Source organism: Gorilla gorilla, chromosome 12, assembly GCF_029281585.2.
Source record: "Gorilla gorilla gorilla isolate KB3781 chromosome 12, NHGRI_mGorGor1-v2.1_pri, whole genome shotgun sequence".
NCBI lineage: Eukaryota > Metazoa > Chordata > Mammalia > Primates > Hominidae > Gorilla > Gorilla gorilla.
Genome location: NC_073236.2, coordinates 128130892 through 128148129, shown reverse-complemented (window position 1 = coordinate 128148129; position 17238 = coordinate 128130892). Strand labels below are relative to the sequence as shown.

Below are 17238 nucleotides of genomic sequence, written 5' to 3'. Positions count from 1 at the left end.
GGCTGTGATGGATCCTGATGGGCCGTGATGGGCTGTGATGGACCCTGGTGGGCTCTGATGGTCCATGATGGGCCATGGTGGACGCTGATGGGCCGTAATGGGCCATGATGGACCGTGATGGGCCGTAACGGGCCGTGATGGACCCTGATGGGCTGTGATGGGTCGTGATGGGCCATGATGGACACTGATGGGCCGTGATGGGCCCTGATGGACCCTGATGGACCCTGATGGGCCGTGATGGACCCTGATGGTCTGTGATGGGCCGTGATGGACTGTGATGGGCCATGATGGACACTGATGGGCCGTGATGGGCCCTGATGGGCCATGGGGGTGGATAGAACACATTCCAGAAATGAGAGGAGCTGAAAGTTGAGTGTGTAATCCACGTTTTTGAAATGGTGAGGAGTTCATTTTGATTGGCTCTTCCTCGGATTAATTGTGTGTCTGTGTGTGTTTTTTTTGTCTGTTTTCCAGGCGCAGACCATGAATTACGTGGGGCAGTTAGCCGGCCAGGTGTTTGTCACCGTGAAGGAGCTCTACAAGGGGCTGAATCCCGCCACACTCTCAGGGTGCATCGACATCATTGTCATCCGCCAGCCCAATGGAAACCTCCAATGCTCCCCTTTCCACGTCCGCTTTGGGAAGATGGGGGTCCTGCGCTCCCGAGAGAAAGTGGTGAGCTCTCAGGGCACGGGGACCTGGCACCGGCTCTCCTTAGAGAATGCCCTTGTACTCTGATGATGCCACCTGTCTTGAACTCTCAGACCCAGAGTTTTAGGTCTCTGTTGGAAATGGCCAGTCACGGAACTGACAGTGAATAATTGAAATTATTCTAGTTAGTATGGCTGTGTAAATTAAAGTGCCGTGGCACACACCACTGTTTATTAAGCTCCTGTATCTGTGGGTCAGGAATTCAGGCAGAGCACAGTGGGGTGGTTTGTCTCTGCTCTCTGGGGCCTCAGCTGGAAAGCTCAAAGGCTGAGGGCTGGAATAATCTGAACACTCACGCTCTTTGTGACTGGTGGTTGATTCTGGCTCTTGGCTGGGCTCTTCGCTGAGGCTTTGGTCATACCAACTACCCATGGCCTCTCCATGTGGCCAGGGCACCCCACAACACAGTGGCAGTGGTGAGGTGAGCATCTTGAGAGGGAGGAAGACAGGCAGATGCTGGATCTTATGGCCTAGCCTTGCAAGCCACGTGGCGTCACCTCTGCTGTGCTCTACTGGTTGGGGCCATCACAAGCCTGCCTGGGCTCAAGGGGAGGAGAAATAGGCTTTTCTTGGTGGTGTCAATGGAAGAAGGATAAAGTTCATAAATTTGGAGAGGAGAACTAAGTTGCTGCCTGTAGGGTGGCCAATTCTGTCAGGCTGGGAAGTGTAGCCTTCTGCCAGAAGCAGAAACAGACACTTTGAGGAAGGGGCAAAGAGACCAGGGATTTATGCTGTCTGGGGTCACAGAATCTACATATTTAATAAGCCACAGGAGAGGTCATGAGTGTTCAGGAGAGGAAAACATGCACACGTGCAACTGAGCTTCTGCCTGTCCATGAGACCCATGTTCAAAACGTGATGGCACCAGCACCAGCCAAGGGTGGAGTTTTCTGGTGTCTAACATCAAAGGGTGGAGCAGAGGAAGGGAAAACCCTCAGGGCACATTCTCCTTAGATGGGCCAGGACCAGTTCCTGGGCTCTTATCAGGCAAAAAAAAAAAAAAAAAAAAAAAAAAATGCAGAGCAGCTTCTTTTGTTGATACCAGTGCGCAGTCTTTTGAAAGGGCTGGTTTCTGTTTGGCCCTTAGGGAGGAAAGCGTCATGGCGGTTACTGAGGTGGGGTATGAGGAAGCCTGTCCTATCTCCCATTCCATCATGGCCTGGAACTCAGTTCTCAAGGTTTCTCTGGCATCTCCTTGTCCCAGAGGGGGTCCGTTCAGTCAGTTGCGAGCTTAGAATTTTATTTCTAGTTTATTTTCAGGAGTGGCGAAGGTTCTGGAAGAGCAGGTAGGACCAGGATATTGATGTGGCTAGTTTTAGAAGACAATCTGCCACACAAATGGAAAGAAACAAATCCTTGCAAATAGACATTTCATGCCCCCACCTAATGTGGATTTTGGGATGATGTCTCCTGATTGGTCCTTTGAGTTAAGTTCAAGAGGAAGCTCTTCCTTGAGTATGTGTGAAGGATCCCAGCCAATAGTTGATGAGTTTTCCAGGGTGTAATTTCTAATGTCTGGGGCTGGGGAAGCGTTGATTGCAGCTTGAACTCTCACCAGCCATGTGACCCTGGGCTGGTTACTCCTCTTGTCTGGCCTCAGCTCCTCAGCCAAAAAAGGAGGAGCTAGACCAGGTGGTCTCGGAGGAATCTTTCTATTAGCTTGCTGCAAAAATAATTGCAGTTTTTGCCATTATTTTTAATAATTATAATAATGGCCAAAACTGCAGTTATTTTTGCACCAACCTACTGTTTTGGGTTCCATCTTTCCTGGTCAGGGGCCTGCCCTCCTGAACTCAGAACTCCTCCAGTCCTCAAGTGACAGTTCCCTTGGATGGGACTGCCTGACTGAGACGGGGAGTTGTGTGGCACTTCAGGGTGTATGCGATGATAGCGTATCTGTGGAGACTTGGCCGTCCCCATGAGGTCTCCTCTTCTGGTGAAGGCAGCTCATTCTTTTCTTAACCATGTTTTCCCTTCAGGTTGACATAGAAATCAATGGGGAATCTGTGGATTTGCATATGAAATTGGGAGATAATGGAGAAGCATTTTTTGTTCAAGAAACAGATAATGATCAGGTAAGGAAGCCTGGGTGGTCAGGGTTACTTCCTAGTTTTGAGCTTTGAGTAATGGTTATCTGGAAACATGGCAGAAGTTTGTGCAAAGTAATACCGGCCCTGGCTGTGTGGACGATGGGGCAGAGAAAAGTGGGCGTTGATCTGTGTGGGGGATTTGAGCCAGACGGCCTAGGGGTGTGCTGAGTCCACACAGACTCAGCTCTCCTGGATGGCTTCAGTTTGCTGACTGCTTCCCAGGAGACAGAGGGATGGACTTCACACATGGGCCTGAACCACTGTCAGAGGTGTATAGATTACATCGGTGTGTCAAATCTCAAATGCCCAGTGTTCTTTTATTTAGTGAGTGGCTGAATTAGTTTAAAAAAATATTTTAAAAGCTTTATTGAGATATACATCACATATACACAATTTACCCATTTCAAGTGTACACGTAGTGGTTTTAGTATATTTACAGATAGGTGCAACTATCACCACAGTCAAATTTAGAACCTTTTCATCACCCCCAAAAGAAACACCTACCCTTTAGGTATCGCCTCCCCTATACTCTACCTTCCAACTGCTGAGCCCTAAGTTACCACTAATCTTCCTATCTCTATAGATTTCCTTATTCTGAACTTTTGAATGGAATTACAGTATCTGGTCTTTTGTGCCTGTTTTTTTTTGACTAATGTTTCAAGGTTCATCCAGGTTTTAGTATGTATCAATATTTTATTCCTTTTTATGGCCGAATAGTATTCCATTGTATCTGTAGACCATGTCCATTCATCTGTTCCATTCATCATTACAAACAACTTGGGGCCGGGCATGGTGGCTCACGCCTGTAATCCCAGCACTTTGGGAGGTCGAGGTGGGCGGATCACGAGGTCAGGAGATAGAGACCATCCTGGCTAAGACGGTGAAACCCCATCCCTACTAAAAATACAAAAAATTAGCTGGGCGTGGTGGCGGGCGCCTGTAGTCCCAGCTACTCGGGAGACTGAGGCAGGAGAATGGTGTGAACCCGGGAGGCGGAGCTTGCAGTGAGCCGAGATCGTGCCACTGCACTCCAGCCTGGGTGGCAGAGCGAGACTCTGTCTCAAAAAACAAACAAACAAAAAAACAAAAAAACCCAACTTGGGTTGTTTCCACCTTGTAGCCATTGTAAACAACACGGCTGTGAACATTTGTATACAAGTTTTTGTGTGAACACGTGTGTTTGATTTTTCTTGGTTACATACCTAGGAATGGCATTGCTGGGCCATGTGGTAACTTTACATTTAACATTTGAGGAACTGCCAGACTGTGTTACAAAGCAGCTGTTCCATTTTATATTCCTGCCAGCAGTGCACAAAGAGTTCTGATTTGTCTACATCTTTGCCAATACTTTTCTGATTTTGTGATTCTAGTCATTCTAGTGGGTGTGAAGTGGTATCTCTTTATGGTTATGATTTGCATTTTCCTAATAACCAGCGAGCGGTATCTGACATCTTTTTATGTGCTTATTGGCCATTTCTGAATCTTTGGAGAAATGTCTATTCAGATCCTTTGCTAGTTTGTGTGTGTGTGTGTGTGTGTGTGTGTGTGTGTGTTGTTTTTCTTTTTTACTACTGCCTTGTATGCCTTCATTATATATTCTAGATACAAGTCCCTTATCGGGTATATGATTAGTAAATATTTTCTCCCATTGGGTGGGTTCTCTTTTCACTTTCTTGATGGTGTTCTTTGCAGCACAATAGTTTTTAGTTCTAATGAAGTCTAATTTCTTTTTTTTTTAAAGTTTGTGTTTACCTTTTTAATGTATTCTGTTTTTTCTTTTGTTGTGCATGCTTTTGGTGTCATATGCATAAAGAGTCCTTTGCCAAATCCAAGGTCATGATTTATGGTTATGTTTTCTACTAAGACAAACCACTTCTTTAACTCTTTTGTTCACAGATGAAGCACCTTAAAGGGGTCTGATGTAGGGATTGCTGAATGAAATCGACTTGAACTAGTTCCTTTGCAGGAAGACAGCTTATAACTAAAAAGGAACGGTTCTCTATAGCTCCAGGTTTTAAAGCAAGTGTCCATAATTGCAGCTTCAGGACAGAACAGTCCCAGGCACTGCCTCCATCCTGCCCGCCCAGAATGGTGGTGCCTGGGGAGGACCCAGCATCTCCCCTTCCATGTTCTGGAGCAACCCTGTTGATACTGGGGATCCCTGCATACCTGCTCTTCACTTCTCTTAGATGGGAAGACTCCAAAAATACTAATCGGTTCCTAATGGCCTTTGACAGAAACTCTTTGCACTGCATGTGGACACCTGCATTTTTGATTTCTTTTTTTTTTCTTTTCTTTTTTTTTTTTTATTGATCATTCTTGGGTGTTTCTCGCAGAGGGGGATTTGGCAGGGTCATAGGACAATAGTGGAGGGAAGGTCAGCAGATAAACAAGTGAACAAAGGTCTCTGGTTTTCCTAGGCAGAGGACCCTGCGGCCTACCGCAGTGTTTGTGTCCCTGGGTACTTGAGATTAGGGAGTGGTGATGACTCTTAATGAGCATGCTGCCTTCAAGCATCTGTTTAACAAAGCACATCTTGCACCGCCCTTAATCCATTTAACCCTGAGTGGACACAGCACATGTTTCAGAGAGCACTGGGTTGGGGGTAAGGTCATAGATCAACAGGATCCCAAGGCAGAAGAATTTTTCTTAGTATAGAACAAAATGGAGTCGCCTATGTCTACTTCTTTCTACACAGACACAGCAACAATCTGATTTCTCTATCTTTTCCCCACATTTCCCCCTTTTCTATTCGACAAAACCGCCACCGTCATCATGGCCCGTTCTCAATGAGCTGTTGGGTACACCTCCCAGACGGGGTGGTGGCCGGGCAGAGGGGCTCCTCACTTCCCAGAAGGGCGGCTGGGCAGAGGCGCCCCCCACCTCCTGGACGTGGCGGCGGCTGGGCGGAGGCGCCCCCCACCTCCCGGACGGGGCGGCTGGCCGGGCGGGGGCTGCCCCTGCATTTTTAATTTCTATTTGTACCTCGCTTTAGATAGATTTTTGGCCATCGGAGCTGAGGAAGCATTTTGGGCCAGCGTGCAGCGGGACCTGTATGGGGGCTGCTTGCTGGTCTTGCTGGCCTGACAGGTTGCCTGTGGGTGGAGTGGGGCCTTGGAGGCCAGAGTATGTTCAGCTCCATACAGATGCCTCTTAGGACCCCTGGGATGCTGCTGGAAGCTGGAGAGCCCGTGTCCTTCAGCACTGCTTGGTGCTGCATGTGCCTGTGGAGGTCTGCCTGGCTGCCCATTCCCTTCCAGCCCGCGGACAGCAAAGGGCCCTTCTCTGCTCTTGATCTGAGAATCTGTGCTGCTTCTCTAGTTGCTCCAGTCTAGCAGCCGGGTGAGATGACCTCTCACTCCCTTCCAGCCTCAGCTGTGTGTCTCAGGTGTAGACATTCTATTTCAGCATGTCTGATGCTCTCCAAACCTACTTGAATGATCAGCAGCACACTTTTATTTATCCCCTCTGTTTTATGTATATTCTTATTGTCAACAAGTTTCTCATACAAAATGAGGCATTCATTAATAAAATGATTACTAGAGTTTTATAAAAACTGCTGAATCATTACAAACAACTACTAAATGGACAGGTTGTGTTTTTTCCTTTTGTCTTTAAGGAGAGGATCAGTATCTACTTCCTCGATGTTCAGGGCCCTTCTTGGGCCCTGGTGCAGGCAGGTTCTTGGGCGGGGCTGTCGGTTGTTTTATGTGTTTTTGGTTTTTAGATCGTTATTATCTTAATTCATTGCATATAAAAAATAAACAATACACATTCTCTTTCTCTCACACCCACCCATGCACACCCACATCTACACGGAAGTGCAAGAGTGCATCCAATTCCCAGCATAATATGGTGAGTCAAAGCCCATTTTTTTCCTCTGTGCTCTGGATATTTCAGCCAAAGTTGAATTTTGGGGGCTTGAGATCACTGAGAATTACCTCCCATTGTTAAAATTACATAAATGCAGGATTGAGTACAAAGTGGCATTCAATACATTGTTGGCTTTCTGATCTTCTACCAGATTGGGCAGCCACATCTCCAGGTCACCATGGCTGTGGCCTCTAGCTGGGCCATCTGCTGTGGCCCTCCCCAGGAGGTGCTTGGCCTCTGAAGTGAATCCTGGAGGCCTCTGGCAAGGCCCTGCTTCTTATACCTGAATTAACGAGGCTCTTTTTAGAAAATGTGTTCTTTTCTTAGGAAGTTATCCCTATGCACCTGGCCACCTCCCCCATCCTGTCAGAAGGAGCTTCGAGAATGGAATGCCAGCTGAAAAGGGGCTCTGTGGACAGGATGAGAGGCCTGGACCCCAGCACGCCAGCCCAAGTGATCGCTCCCAGCGAGACGCCGTCAAGCAGCTCTGTAGTAAAGAAGAGAAGAAAAAGGAGGAGAAAGTCACAGCTGGACAGCCTGAAGAGAGATGACAGCATGAACACATCTGAGGATGAGGACATGTTCCCCATCGAGATGAGCTCGGATGAGGCCATGGAGCTGCTGGAGAGCAGCAGGTAATAACTGTCCAGGGTGGAGGGGCTGTGCCAGAATCAGACAGTTAACTGTTCAAGATTATTTTTATGAACTTTTCCCCCATAATTCCTTATTTTTTATGTGTTTTAGACCAGTGGTCCCCAATCTTTTTGGCACTAGGGACCAGTTTTGTGGAAGACAGTGTTTCCATGGACCAGGGGTGGATGGTTTTAGGAGGACTCAAGCATATTACATTTATTGTGCTCTTTATTTCCATTACTATTACATTGTAATATATAATGAAATACTTATACAACTCACCATCATGTAGAATCAGTGGGAGCCCTGAGCTTGTTTTCCTGCAACTAGACGGTCCCATCTTGGGGGTGATGGGTGACAGATCATCAGGCATTAGATTCTCATAAGGAGTGCGCAGCCCAGATCCCTCACATGTGCAGTTCACAACAGGGTTCGCGCTCCTATGAGAATCTGATGCTGCCACTCATCTGGCAGGAGGAGGAGCTTAGGTGGTAATGTGAGGGATGGGGAGCGACTGTAAACACAGATGAAGCTTTGCCAGCTTGCCCGCTGCTCACTTCCTGCCATGTGGCCCAGTTTCTAACAGGGGCATGGACCCCAGGGGTTGGGGACCCTTATTTTAGGCTGAAGTTTGGAATCATGTGGACCCAATCCTAGAGTGGTATAAAGATTTGCTGTGCTGTAGCCAAGAGACAGTTGGTGATGCCAAACCTCCTTGGCTGATCACTTTAGCAGCCTGGGATGGAGTCAAGAAACAGGAACTGAGCAAATTAATAGTTCATGACCAAACCCATTTTCTTGGAACCTATTTATTCTTATTTGAGCACCAACGATGCACAACTGGGCTGATTTATAGAAAAGGGCTGATTTCAGGCTTAAAAGTGAATTAAGAAAATGCTGTTTTCTCTATAAGCCAACTTTTTCCTTTTTAATTTTGACTTAGATCCAAAGTTTAATGGAAATTTTGTTTCCTTTTTCTTTGCTTTTAACAGTGTGGTGAAATTCTGTTTGTATGTAGTACTATTTTGGTGAAAAATGCCAGTTTGAAAAGATAAAATTCATTTTGAAGGATATTTGATGTTTCAGATTTTTACATAATTCAGTATAATTTTTGATAATTTTGTTAACATAAAGAAGGGATAAGGAGAATCAGGAGTATCTTCCTGTGTCATTATTTGGAATAAAATATATCTTTTTTCTTAGTGAAAAATAAATGTCAACTGGCAACGAATATTGCTTTTCCCAACTACAGCCTCTAACCTGTGACAGGCTTAGAACCAGGGTCATTGGGCTTCTTATAATTGCCTTCTCTGCATGGCTGTTAAGTACAAAATTTAGTGGTAGGTGTTCCAGGTAACATCAACATATAGACAGATGGCCTCTCCATGATTGAAATTGTGAATTGTATTTAGTAGTGAGTGTGCTTATACCTGAAACGAGGTCATTTGCAGTTATTCTGTAATCATAAGGCATGTTTGGTTGATGCCATTTATTTCTTCTGCTAGACAAAACGTGATCAGCGTATGGTCATTGAGTTATTCAGCAGCTCTGCCTGTACCTGGCAGGGGTTTTATACCACCCTGGGGCTGGTTTGGGGCCACTGTACCTCCCAGGCTTTTGGAATGTGACTGTGTAGGATAGCAGGAGGTGGCACGATAGGAGGATCCAGCAGTGTGATCACCGCATGTGTGTCTGAGTCCAAATGCTGAAACAAAATCATTTTACAATTAGAATTCGGCCAAAGCATTAGCACATAGACACGTTTATGGATGCCGGTATCTCACTTTTTCCCCCTCCACTGCCTGGAACAGATCTGGGTGTTTAAAGAGATCATGTTAATTACAAAGCACTTAGAGCTAATCAAGAAAAAATTGGAACTTGATTATGAATCTATCATTAAGAATTCTTTGACTTTAATCTTTTTTTTTTCCTCCAGAACTCTTCCTAATGATATACCTCCATTCCAAGATGATATTCCTGAGGAAAACCTCTCCCCGGCTGTGATTTACCCTCAGTCAGCCTCATACCCTAATTCGGATAGAGAGTGGTCGCCCACTCCCAGGTAAGCTGTTCCCTGTCCTGGCCCAGTGCAGAGGCTTAGAAGTCAGTGATAGGAAGCAATTCTAAGAAAAGAATGAAATAGAAATGAAAAGTGAAAATAATTAGGACCAGGAAAATCACGGTGTAGAGTCGGAGGTACAGATTAGGATTAAACACAGAACATGTTCAGATCATACACTTATATCTGGTGTCAGAATCCATCTGCAGATATGGCTGTTAGCTCCCTGGAGGTGAACTTGAAAGGAAAAACATGTAAATTACATCATGCTAATTGTTAATAGGAGAAAGCACAGTGGCAGAGCCTTTCTTTATACTTAGTCCTAAGTAAAATTAAAAAACAGACGTTGCTTCAGGAGCTGCTGAGGTCATTCAGGGCTATTAGAATGGTGCCTCCGCCACACTTAATCCATTCTGCCGAATTCAAGAATATTTATTTCCCTGAAATGAACTCACAAGTTGCCCTAGAGGAAAACTTGGAGAACTAGAGCTGCTCACTGTGCAGATGCCATCCTGATGACCCCAGAGATGTTTACATCAGTGAAACCTCTGGGAATAGTGAGCCCCCTGGCTAGTTTTCAAAGGACTTGGGGAAGAGGGTAGAGCTAAATCCTGTGTTCTCAACACAGGAAATAATATAACCCCCATTGGGATGAAAATTCATTCTTGGGTGGCGACAAAATCTTAGACATTATAATGGTTTGTGGTCTCTAAGGGGCCACAGCATTAAAATCTCATGGTGGGTGGAGTTGGGCTATTAATTTCTCAGAGTGCTCCGGGGCGTGTTGATAATGAAAAAGAGACTGAGAAACGCTGAGCTAAATGCCAGTGACATCCTTGGGTTATTCGTATACCTCATGCTTTAGATTCACTTCTGGTTCGCGGTGGAAGTGTGCCAGCCCTTAGAAACTCTGGGTTCCTACCTGAAGCCAGTCTTATCAAAACGCCACCCCTGGTTCCAGTTTGATCAGGGTAATCTCGTGAATTAGCAAGCAGCAGTCCCCAGCGTGTGCTGACATGGAGGTTGGAGAGAAAATAGATATGTCCCATGCCTGGTTTCCAGCCAATACTGATGTCGCGGGTTAGTCCAGCAGGCTGAGGCTGAGGCCTGTGACAGAGTCCCTGCATGGAGGTCTTCCTGCGTCAGAGCCTGGCCCTGTTCAATAGAAACGTAATAACTAGCTCCATATGTAATTTTAAGATTTCCAGTAGCCCTGTTTTTAAAAAGTAAAAAAAAAAAAAAATGAAATTAATTTTAAAGCTGTATTTCATTTGACCACAGTATTTTCAAAATGTCATTTCAACAAGCAATCAATTTTAAAGAATTATTAATGAGATACATCACATTTTTGTTTTCATACCAAGTCTTTATAAACTCCGTTATGTATTTCACATGTGCAGAACATCCCAGTTTGGACCAGCCATGTTTCAAGTGCTCAGGAGCCACCTGTAGCTGGTGGCTTATTATATTGGACAGTGCAGATATAAGACCTTTCTAGATTCTCATTCTTTCTCTAGGTCTGTGGAGATAAAATAGTGGAGGGAAAAATAGTGGTTTAGGAGGAAAATAATGTAGAATATTTAGAACCCAATAATAGATGAAAAAATCTGTTCAAGCACTGTATGTTAATTTTAAGGATTTAAAAGAAACACTTTAAACACAACTCTGAGCATGTTTAATGCTCAAAACATCTGTAATGTTTTGCCTCATGAATGCAGCATAATGACTGAGTCAGGTTATGTAGCTCTGACCATCACCAAATGGAATGACAAATTAGGATAAATAGCTACATTTCCACATTTGGAATTAGGTATTTTCTGTAAAAAGACAATTGACAGCACACACGAGCACATTTTTGGATTATGTAGTTTGATTAAGCACGAAAGTGTGACCAGAGATGATCAGTTCTACACATGGGTGAAACAGAAAGTGAAATAGGTCATTTGGCAGTTTCCTGCTTTTGTGTCTCAGAAAATTCACGCTGATTTCTTAGCAATTTCAATATCCGGTGCTCTGCCATTATCAGATGTCTGAGTTTCTTTATTTTCTTAAAAATGTCGTTGTTGAGAGTAGTCAAATACTTTACGTAATCTTATATATAATCTTTATATAAAGTATATATACTTTGTAATTATATATAATCTTATATATAATCTTTACATAAAGTATATATACTTTATATAATCTTATATAATCTTTAAAGTATATTATATATACTTTATATAATCTTATATATAATCTTTAAAGTATATTATATATAGTTTATATAATCTTATATATAATCTTTATATAAAGTATATTACATATACTTTATATAATCTCACTTGATGTAATTGACTTCTGATTTTGTCTTTCTTTTAATGTGTATCACGTGGTGGTATCCAGTAGCCTGGTAGATTGCAAAAGGACTGCCCCTCATCTTGCAGTTGCGGCCGAGGGAGGTCTGTCTAGTTCTTGCCCTCCACAGTCTTCCCTGTTCCATCCTTCGGAAAGGTAGAGGAGTTATTTTCCCCATTGGGATATATTCAATAATGAAAAATTTGATCTAACTCTTATTATAAGTCTATTTTACCATTAACCAAATTACTTATGAAGAAAATACCTGTAGATTATATGAAGTGAAAATTTTGATTTAACTCTTACAAATCGATTTCACTAACCAAATTACTTATGAAAAAATATGTATATAGATTACTCTTTTCCTTTCGTTATAAGCATTTGTAGATGATCAGATTTTTTTTTTTTAATTCCTAAATTTGACTCTCTGGAAATTATGGTTAAGCATATAATTTTACCTAATTCTGTGAAGTGCTTTGAAAATGAGAATAATGAAATATAGCTTGGGAATATGATCTTCTGTTTTCTGTCTCGGGTTGTTTGACAAATAAGTTTACAAGATATTTTTGGAATACCACTTTAATTTATTATAAACATTTAAGTAGTTTATTGGGCTGTCTGAATAATGGAGTCAGACACTTTCTGCAGCACTTCTAGAATAGAATCTTGGAGAATGGCCTGGGCTGGGTCTCAGGCTGAGGATCAAAGGTTGGTGTGTTCACTCGATGTAGTCATCTCAGATTTCTGCCTTCATTCCCTCAGTTTTGACCTACCTACTTTGTGGACTTACATGGTTTACTTTGTAAGCCTTAGCAAATGAAGCTACGATTAATTTGTACGTGGAAAACCTTTTTTTCTTTTTGATTAAAGATCCAGACCTCAGGATGTACTTCATTCAGAGGCTACATTTGCAGAAGAAAAGTCTGTTTAAAATGAGGAAAACAAAGTTGTAAATAGTTAAAACTAATTAGCCTTATTGGGACTGGCAAAAATACTGAAAACTTTAAGGCTAATAAATACCTTGTTTATGAACATCAGTCATTGACCTTGTAAGCTTACTTTTTTGAACAACCCTTGATCTTAAAATAATAACATTTCATGACGGAGCACTTTGGAGTCATCTTTCTGATAAATCCCACTTGGCAGTGGGCCCCATTCCTGGGTCCTCTTTGGTCCGTCTGAATTCCCTCAGTGACGGTCGGCAGAAAGCGCATCTGTGTGCACGAGACCTTTGGAGAAGGGTTGCTGTGGCCTGAACGGGCAGCATTTATGGTGGTGGCCTGTTTGCTGTCGGGGAGGGACTTGCAGCAGACTTTCTCGTAGGGCTGGGCTCCTTATGCATGAGTTACACGCCTGAGTGCCTCTGCGGGTTTTGTGGCTCGTGGCTTTTATGAAGGGACCAGAATGTTAGGAACTCTGGAGTTGGGAATTGCTGCAGGAGAACCGTGTTCCGCATTTTGTTCTTCTAGAGCAGAGGTTGGTAAACCACGGCCCATGGGTCAAATCCGGTCCACCATCCGCCTCTGTCAGACTTTCCCGGGCATAGGCAGTTGGTTTACATACTGGCTGTGGCTGCTTTCACACCACCACAGCAGCGAGTGGTTGCGACAGACGTCGTAAAACCCATAAAGCCCGAGATATCTGCCACTGGGCTCTTTACAGAAAACGTTTGCCGACCCCTGCTCGGAGCAAGCTTTGTCTAAAGGACTTTATTTCATTTAGTGACAGTGAGATAATTTATCGCTGCAAAGAACTTACAGCCAAATATGTTCTATTTTGTCTGGTAAAACAGAATGGCAAGAGCTTTTTAGACAAATACTTTGAGGTTTGGGAACAGCACCGTTGAGGGTGAGAAGCCGGTTTTGATGGACTTATTCCATGATGATGCTGGAGAAAGGGTGGATTGAGGTCACACTTGTAGGTACCGAGGCCCCTCGCTGGAGGCCACAGCCTGCGCTTTTCCATTGCAGTGATACCGAACACGTGACTGTAGACGCTTCAGTGCCACCAAAGCGTTGTCTCTTTGGAGAAGTCCAGTTGTGGAACTGGAAGAGCAAGGAGGTTGAAAGGCCAGGAGCCTCTCCCACATGCATGTGTGGGGGCCCCACGTGCCTTCTCATAGGACTGCTCCCTCAAGGGCAGAAATGTGTGTCTGTTGGGAGCAGGGTGTCCCATTGCAGAAGCTCTCCTAATGTGATGTCAGGAGCCTCCTCTCCCCAGGCAGGCGAAAGAGAGTGTGCAGGCTGCCCCGTGGCAGCACGTCGTTAGAAGGGCTGGGAGTCATGGGCACCAAGGGAACAGGGACCACCCTCTGCCCCTTGGTGTGAGACGAGAGACGTGGCACTTGGTCTGGCTGCTGTATGCAGCTTGATCAAAGAGATTCAGGATCAGTTTAGCCCACAAGGTCCCTGTTTGTTGGATACAAGTTATGTATCATCATGAACTCACCTTGTATTGACAGGAAAGTTATATTCAATTGGAGTTGAACTCTAGGTAAATGAGACCAGAAGCATCAGTTTCCGAAGAATAGATAAGGTCTGGGAAAGAAGACGGCAAGGGAAACTGAAAGCTTTATTTCCTGCTTTGTCTGAAAAACCCTGCCGTCTTCCTCTAGAGGAAATGATGTGGGAAAATAAGCAATAATTAACCATGTTATTATGCGGGAATAAATAATTACAAGAATTGCTGCTGTAAATAATATTTCTCTAAGTTGTTTAGAATATGGTGAGGATCTTGTGGATAAGTTAATGACTTTTGGATGGTTATTTTGGCTGGGCAGAAGTAAGACCTTGTTTGGGTCTTCAGAGTAAAAATTCAGGAAACATGGAGGTGGTTACTGAGCGAGCCTTAGCCAGTTGGTGAGTCCCTTGTGAAATATTCCTGGAAGACATAAGATCTTAGAAAATTTCAACTTGTAGGCTCCTGCCCAACGTTATCGAGTTTATTTGTGGCATCCAGCATCTTTGGTAAATTGGCACATCATATAATTTCCCTGTTTCCCAGGCCAGTGCAGATGATAAATATTTAAAATATGGACTCTAATGAGTGCCTGCCCGAGCCAACCAAGACCCTTTTGCAGCCCTCTGACAGCAGAGGAACTTGATTTGGAAACAGATTGCAGGAGATGCGAGTGCAGAGTGGGGTGGGGAAGGGTGGTCTTTTTGAGGTGAGAACAAACTATTTTTCCCTTTCTCTTTCCATCTCTTTCTTTTGTATTCTGGGCCACTTCTTTTTCTCCTCTCCCCCGCGGTGCACCAGGCGGCAGAGTGGGGCGGGCGACCCACGTGGAGCGCCTTCCATGGGAGGCGCTTCCCTGCCCCCTGGTGGCCGGAGGAGGGACTTGTCATGAGGCTCCGCTCAGAGCGAACGACAGCTGGGGGTGCATTTTCTGGGCTATTTTGAGCCATGGAGCTGGGCCCAAAACATTTACAAAAGTTTCTTTTCCCACCTTAATTTTCGCTTTGTGTTTTCCTTAAGTCCTTCCGGTTCCCGACCTTCAACACCTAAAAGTGATTCAGAATTGGTCAGCAAGTCCACGGACAGGACAGGGCAGAAGAACCCAGAAATGCTTTGGCTGTGGGGAGAGCTGCCGCAGGCTGCTAAGGTGAGAGTCTCTTCAATTGTGCCACGGACCGAAGATTTCTAACTCAGCTTAAATTACATGGAATTAGTATCATAGCATAGCCAAGAAACACAGCTACCAGGAGCCAGAGGTAAACCAAAATATGTTAAGGGTTAGCCTTGAATGTTGGAATTACTTTCTTCCACGTTACTAACATTATAGAGAGGTCTCATTGCTTTTGTAGATTTTAAACCTATGGGATTCCTCTTAGGATTTACTTTTTTTTTTTTCCCTTGAGACAGAGTCTCACTCTGTCACCCGGGCTGGAGGGCAATGGCTCTATCTTGGCTCACTGCAACCTCTGCCTCCCAGGTTCAAGCGATTCTCCTGCTTCAGCCTCCCGAGTAGCTGGGATTACAGGCGCATGCCACCACGCCCCACTAATTTTTGTATTTTTAGTAGAGACGGGGTTTCACCGTGTTGGCCAGGCTGGTCTTGAACTGCTGACCTCAAGTGACCCGCCTGCCTCTGCCTCCCAAAGTGCTGGGATTATAAGCGTGAGCTGCCGTGCCCAGCCAGGATCTACATTTTCTATCACAGCTAAATGCAAATTAAATTAAAGAAATACAACTTACACACAATCTTGCTGTCTTGAAACTGTAAACAAAAATAGCTTCCAGCTCTTGAGTCTGCTAGGTCAGTGATGACTGGAGCAAAGCCACAGGGAGAGAGTTGTGGACTCTTGGCCCATTGAAAAAGAAGCTGAGTTGTAAGAGCTGGAATCCACATGTTCTTGTGTCCCTCACACAGAGAGACATCTGGGAGAGCCCTGGGAGAGGGAAAGGCTAATAGAACAGAAATGAAAGATTTCAGCCTAATAGATAAACAAAGTCAGAAAACCTTAAGGTTTTGATTCATCAAGTAGTAAGTATTTCTGGGCCCTCATTGTTGGTGGGACCCTGAATTTGACCCTATGGAGATCTCCAAAATAAATAGAGAAGCAGCTGAGGGTAGCGGAGAGAATGAGGGCCTGGGAGGCAGCAGGTTATTCTGGGTTTGAGTCCTCACTGCACCACTTGCTAAAAAGGTGACCTTGGGCAAATGAGTAGACTTCCCTGAACCTCAGTGTCTTCATCTGTAAAACTGTGAGAAAATGACAGAATTGTTGTGAGGTTAGAAGGGCTAATGTAGGTATGTGAAGTATCTGGCACCTTTAGGCCCTCTGAATATTTGCATTCTTTCTCCTTGGCTGTGGTACATGCACGCTGAGCCCCAGTTTCCGTATCTTGGATATGCAGTGGGTTTACATGTAGGTACATAACTGGTTCAGCAAATATGTTTCTAAAAACATGAAATGAACACAATCTTTTCTTTCAAGAAATTTTATTTGGTATGCTAATGTATTATAAGCATCTTGAATTATGTTATTATATCACAAGCTTTAAAAAATATTGTAAGGTCCTTAGAAGATGCTATAGCCTCTTGCATCCCCAATAAATGTTTGTAATGTGAATGAATGAGTGAGTGAGTGAGTGAATGACTATTGAAAACATCCCTTATAAAGAGTCAAGATGGGCAGCTTTTTGGAGAGTAGTCTGTTGAGGCCAAAGTTGTGGATCCATTTCCTCTCTAGGTTATATTTAGATTTCATAGAAAATGCTGATTTACCTGTCCACAGCTATGGTGCTGACCCAGCCAACTCTCTTTGCAAGTTTATGTCGTTAGTTGCTGGAGAAACAGCATGGAAGTGCAAATCCATCACTTCTTCTGGCAAAATAGTTGTAACCACAGATTTTCTGTAGCATTGTTTTCATTTGCAATTGAAGCTGTTTGATCAGATAGAGAAGTGAATACTTTCTCCCCTGTTTTTAGCCCATGAATTGCATTTTGGTTTTTGTTTGAATAAATCTTTTCTGTAACTGGAAATCTGTCTGGCGGTAGAATCAGAAATGCTAATTTGTCACTCATGTGAA

The 17238-nt window shown here is 44.1% G+C and overlaps 1 protein-coding gene across 13 annotated transcripts in view; it reads left to right on the top strand.

Annotated features, from left to right (window-relative positions):
* The window catches only part of LPIN1 (lipin 1), a 116916-nt gene that overhangs the window by 53952 nt on the left and 45726 nt on the right, over nt 1–17238 (top strand). For 5 of the 13 annotated variants that reach the window (XM_055377513.2, XM_055377518.2, XM_055377515.2 and 2 more), the window contains 6 exons: nt 475–675; nt 2691–2786; nt 7002–7309; nt 9244–9369; nt 11752–11859; nt 15181–15307. In XM_055377513.2, the coding sequence (XP_055233488.2) occupies nt 475–675; nt 2691–2786; nt 7002–7309; nt 9244–9369; nt 11752–11859; nt 15181–15307 (966 nt within the window). The remainder of the gene's footprint in view (nt 1–474; nt 676–2690; nt 2787–7001; nt 7310–9243; nt 9370–11751; nt 11860–15180; nt 15308–17238) is intronic. The other 8 variants (XM_063696057.1, XM_019021406.4, XM_031007981.3 and 5 more) reach the window with 2 other exon arrangements.